The following is a 5,990-nucleotide window of genomic DNA, read 5'->3' on the forward strand; positions in this document are numbered from 1 at the left end:
CTTCATGAATCAGTCCCAAACACAAAAAGATATCAACAAGTGAAAAAGAAACTGAGCCAAGCATTCAAAAGCCAGCAGTATTCGACTTCCAGTGCTTTTGCTGAATGGCCCAAATGCAGCATAGAGACATCACATCAACACAATAACAATACTTCATTTCCTCATTCCCCATTCACGCTTTTTAAGCCTCCCCAAACGCATAGAAAGAATCTTAAGTCTCCCCCTTCAATATGTAGGGCATACACACCAGAGTCTTTTGAATCATGTGCAACAAATCAAAGTTATAAAGAAAGAAGGGAATTATGAATAAACAATAAGGTTTTCAAAAAAGTGATATGCACTAGTAGCATTCATTAAAACCAAACACTACTACTAAAAATGACCTTCCACAGGCTTTAATGGAGCCTTTGGACATTTCTTTGGCTCTCGCTCCCTCAACAACCGGCTTTTTTTTGCCTACTTTACTTAGCTTCTTACTCGTCACTTCCAAGGTAAAGGTATACTTTTCTTTATTTATCCAAATTCCTCCTTTCACTGTTTGCTTGGTTGTCACTACTCGAGAGTTTTCTAAAATTCTTGAAAATGGAGCGCCACCCACCCCCCCTATCAAACTTCAAACCATACAATATGTTGGAACTTTAGCCTTTCATTAAATATCACAATCAATATCAAGAAAACCAAGCAATCTTCGTAACCCCTTATTGTCACACTTCACTCGTTAAGATTTAGGAACCTTATGCAGAGGGCAATGTGGATCACCATCAGTATACGTTAGTCTCCGTTTCGTGCCAATCCCGGTTGTCGTATCATCGAGGACATCGATGGAGCTTGAATTAGCGGATAACAAATTTCGGGAAATGTTAGATACGGGGGTCTTGGATTTCAACATTACAATCTCTTGTAGTAGACTATAACATGAAAATGTATGCTCCTGCCAAAATAAAGAAATCCAAGATAATCGTGAATAGAGAGAACAGCTGCTGGTTCTTTATTTTATCAGTAATTAACAAAAAAAAATGCAAACCATTGTAAAGTAAGGGAACTCACTTTTTCTAGGTATCCCCATGATGCGATTGCATTAATCTTCATCTCAAATAACTTTTTCGTTAATTGATTATCATAAGCGACTAAAACCGCCGCCGCTGCGACAACGGAAGGTCGATGCTCAGATACGTCAATCTCTGCATCAACGAACTCAAAAATTCAAAAATAAGTTTCTCATAGACGACACATCGAAGTACAAACCATATAAATGTATCTAGTTTACCTTCCATTACTGCCAATATTAAATCAGCAGCTCGAGTTACCAGTTCTGTATGCCTCAATTCCTCACAAAACTTGGTGGTGAAATAATTGAGATAAGCAAAAGGAGTGGCATAACTCATTCTCCATTCCAACGTATTAAGAACAAATAACTCCATTTTTTTAATCACATTTCCTTCGAAATTGTATTCATCTACATGATATTCGGATAATCCTGGTACTTCACGTTCCTCCATTTTTGCAGCAATGGATAAACTTGCAACTGATAACAAGCGAATAGCCCACAATTTTTCATCCTATCAACATCAAGAAAATCCCCAAGTCACATAACAAACAGAATGATAAAATCTAAAAATCCCGTCACAAGAAATGTGTATCTATATCAGAGATTTTAACAAAAGGAATTCATCAAAAATCAAAATACTAATTAAATCCACACTTACATTGATCCACCTTCTTGAAAAGAACCGATCGAAATAAATCATTGACAGATAGGCTGTACTTAAGTGAAATCCAAACAGACCTTTTGCCTGTATACACACAAAAATCCAATAAAACCATAAATAATCAAACAAAAAGTGGAGCATAATAGTACCAAGTAACACAAAAGAAAAAGCAAAAAAATACATCAAGGATCCATTTAATGGCATCCAAACGGGCGCATTTGAACCAGCTTCTTTTTTCCTTCACCGAATAGTCACTCCCACTTGCTTGAAAACTGGTCTCCCTCTGTAATAGATTTTCAATATAATCACAATCGGATTCCGAAACAGGATAAAGCTCAAAGTTTTCATCTTTCTGATTATACTGTTCTTCCAAACATGACTCATTTTCGTTACACAAAAGATTAGACAATGGAGTTTCAAAATCCTCCATCTCGATTTTTCTCCGGCCTGCGCAAAAATAATGAGCAATCCCGGTATAGAAAAGAGTAGAATTACTATAAATAATAGTATCGAAAATAAAAGGGCTGGGGTTGAACTGGCGTTGAATGGTGGAGAGATTGAGGAAATCTTGATTCCAGAAAGCAAGAATTAAGGTTGTAACGTTGAGGGGTGGTTTTCTGGTGCCGCCAAATTTAGCTCATGGAACATAATATAGAGTTATTATTGTGTGATAAATGACTTTTTTATATGATTCTCAAATAATTATTTTTCTAGTCAATTAACTCAAGAATTTAGATTCATCATTTGATTTCACGAATTGTATCCAAATTAGCAAATCTTTTCCATAAGTGATTGAGAGCACATAAATGCTGATTGGGAAATGAATGTGGTCAGAATGATTTTTTAATTGAAAAGAAACAAAAAATAAAATAAATGTATTATAGACAAATCAAACAAGAAGAAAAATATGATTCGTATATGGTTATATATATATCTCTCTGTGTGTGTGTGTGTGTGTTTTATATACATATGTAGTAGGTCAGTGGACACAAGATCCAAAAAATGGATAATTTATGATATCCAATTGGTGGGAATGGAGTTCTATAAAATTGCATTAAAATTGTGTAAGCTATTATTCATCGAGTGGAAGAAAATATGAAGTACGGTGTATACATGTCATTTTTTATTAGTCAAAATACCATTTAATACATATATATACATTATATATACATATGTGTGTGTGTGTGTCTATATATACATATGTGTGTGTCTATATATATGTATGTGTGTATATATATATATGTATGTATATATATATGTATATATGTGTATGTATGTATGTGTGTGTGTGTGTGTGTGTGAACATTTGTTTTTTTAATATGCATACTAATTTTATGTGATCTTCTTTGTGATATCAAGAAACAAATTAATGGTGTACCAGTCCAGTACCTTTATTCTTATAAATTGATGAGGATGAAAGAAATTGAAGATCAAGAGATTAATAATTTGAATAACACAAAAACTCATATGTGTTTATTCCGATGTTTTTGCTTGATTAATCTTTTAAAATACTGTTCTTGTGTGTCATTGGCTCGATGTGAGTTTTTCACAAGGTTCTAAAAAGTACAAATCGTGTCGAAACGTGGGAGTGAAACTTCAAACTTTTTAAGCTTAAGTAGGATGGATACAAACACAAGCGTAAAAAAAAATGTTTTAAATTTAAACTACAATTTAAATTTTCTCAAACAAATTAGTGGAATATTTAATATCTTGTTTCATCAAATCCAAACTCAATTCCATTGGACTACATTACATTAGCATTCATATCACATGTAGGTTATAAGTGTCAATATATGTCACATATTTATCATTATTATACTTGACTATCCAAGATTGTACTTTGCTGGCATTACTTACTAGTAAAATTTTCATTTCATGCTTCTCTTCTTCTTTTAGTGTAACATTAACTCAATCTTATTTCCGTCAAACAAACACATCATAGCCTTAAGAATATATATGATACATAATGATATTAGTAATAAAAGAGAATAGTGTATAATAAATATAAGATTTACATGTAATAAGGAATTTATTAGTGGGTGGAATATAATGTTATAATTTGTGATGGGTAGGAGCGGGTTCAGTGAGCCAGCCAGAAGCTGGACCACCCCACCCCTGCATGAGCTGGGAATTATCATAATTCATGCCAATACGTTCCTCTTCTTCTCTTATTTATTCAATCATAATAATGTAAATATATCGTCTATTATTTATGATAAATAAAATAACTAACTGTTTTGTCATGTATAGATTTTTATTTTTTACGAAATCGGACCCAAAAAAAATATGAGAGGAAAAATTTTCAGGATTAAATGGGGAATATATATATATATTTTTTAAATGTGAATATATTTTTTAAATAAAAATAAAGAAGATTATTTCGAGATGGTATTATCCAGACCAATTTTAGACAGGTTATTATTATTTATGCCGCATGGGACTGTGTGCAAAGATTCTGATTTCTGAACTTTGACTGAGAATTACCTAAACAAGATCCCTATTCCCAATTTTGACTGATTATTTTATATGTGTTTCTTTATTTTATTATATGTATACATATACATATATGTATGTATGTATGTATTTATTNTACATATACATATATGTATGTATGTATGTATTTATTATGTATTGTAGCTGCTTCTATTATATACAATAAAAAAAAGTTTAATTTGAAAAATATTATTATATTATAGTTATAATTTATGCAATATTTTAGTTTTTTTTATTGATTTAAAGAGAACATCATCACAAAATGTAACGCATGCCCAATAAAGAAACTAATTGAAGTACATTATATTTAATCACTTATATTCTGAATTATCCCAAAAATATATTCCAATTTTTTTTATTCGGTTGGTTGAAAATTAAAATATATCTAAAAATTTCATATTCTCTAATCAATTTTTCTTTAATTTTTTTCAAATTTTAAATGAAATATACTTCATGCTACTCACTCATATAAGATATACAATAAAATTATTATTATATGTTTTTTTAGCAGTTAAAATTGATGAGTGAAATTAAATTAATAAAATTCAATTTTCTCTGGCTCAGCCTTTTCTTGTGGGAGTTAGTTGAGATTTGATTTGACTCATCATGTTTTCCGTAATAAATTATTTTCTTGGAATGAAACATCTCCATATTTTCAAATTTCAATATCTATAATATATTAAAAAAGATAATTTTTTTTTAAAAATAGTTGATTAAAATTATTTTACAAATTTCTGGTATTATAAACGTGTTTTAAAAAAATTTCGAATATTCTAGACATCATCACCCCTTCCCTTATAATGTACATTATTATTATTTTTTGTTTTCATTATTTTTTATTAGCATCAAATCAGATGTCTATTATTGGTATGTCAAAATAACTTGTCGAGTGATGGAACAATATGTTATACATACATATGTATACATATAATTTTCAATTTAATGGGAAACTTTTTTTCTTTTTTTCTTTTTTTTTTTTAAAAAAAAAGTTAATGGGTTACAATTTAATCCTTGTTTCATTTTCATTGTTAATGGGCAAGCCAAGCCCAATACGGTAAGGACCCGACATTACACCTTGTTTAAGGTCCGAGGCTAAAAAGTCTTACAAGGCTCACATAGGAATAAATTCTTCTTAATCTATATTTGTTGAAAAATAATATTTAAATATATGTATTTAAATATTTGAATGTTGAATATTTGAATGTTGAATATTTGAATGTTGAAAATTAGGTAAAATTTGGTGTTGAATATTGAAATTTGTGTGTGATGATGAAGGTAATGATGTAATTTATTTTTGGATTATTTGTTGTGTGATAATTTTGAGATAAAAATATTATAAAGTGTGTAGTGTGATAATTTTGATAGTTTGATATTTTTACTTTTTACCGTAAATTTTTACTTTTTCACAACACGTTATCAGCACGAAGCTCTAAAAGTCCTCCATATTTTTCCAAGCTCCAAAACAGAAAAAAAAAGTAACAAAAGTAATAATATTTATTTTATTGTTTATATATTTACTAAATAATATAATGTTATTATAAATAATAAAAATAAATTCTTCAAAAAACTTGTTATAAATCCTGGGAGGATGTTAAGACGACATCCCACACTCCCGGTAAGGGATACGACACGTATAAAAGTCTATAAGGTTTTTAAACAAAATATCTTATGACACCTCATTATAATATTGTGATATGATATACATAATTATTTAAAACATTACTAATATTATATACACCATATTATTACCATAAAATTATACAAATATATACATTTATTTTCTTGTAC

General features: G+C 29.7%; 1 protein-coding gene across 1 annotated transcript; it reads right to left on the reverse strand.

The window, feature by feature from the left end:
- LOC140972365 (cyclin-D5-1-like) lies at positions 1-2,356 on the reverse strand. The gene is made up of 5 exons (XM_073434809.1): positions 1,891-2,356; positions 1,707-1,793; positions 1,268-1,559; positions 1,048-1,181; positions 1-931 (listed from the first exon to the last, which is right to left on the reverse strand). Exons 1-5 carry the CDS (start codon positions 2,137-2,139, stop codon positions 719-721), a joined length of 975 nt encoding a protein of 324 aa, XP_073290910.1. The 5' UTR covers positions 2,140-2,356; the 3' UTR covers positions 1-718.
- Between the last annotated feature and the right edge of the window lie 3,634 nt (positions 2,357-5,990).

The sequence above is a fragment of the Primulina huaijiensis genome, chromosome 3 (genome assembly GCF_012295235.1).
Source record: "Primulina huaijiensis isolate GDHJ02 chromosome 3, ASM1229523v2, whole genome shotgun sequence".
Classification (NCBI taxonomy): Eukaryota; Viridiplantae; Streptophyta; class Magnoliopsida; order Lamiales; family Gesneriaceae; genus Primulina; species Primulina huaijiensis.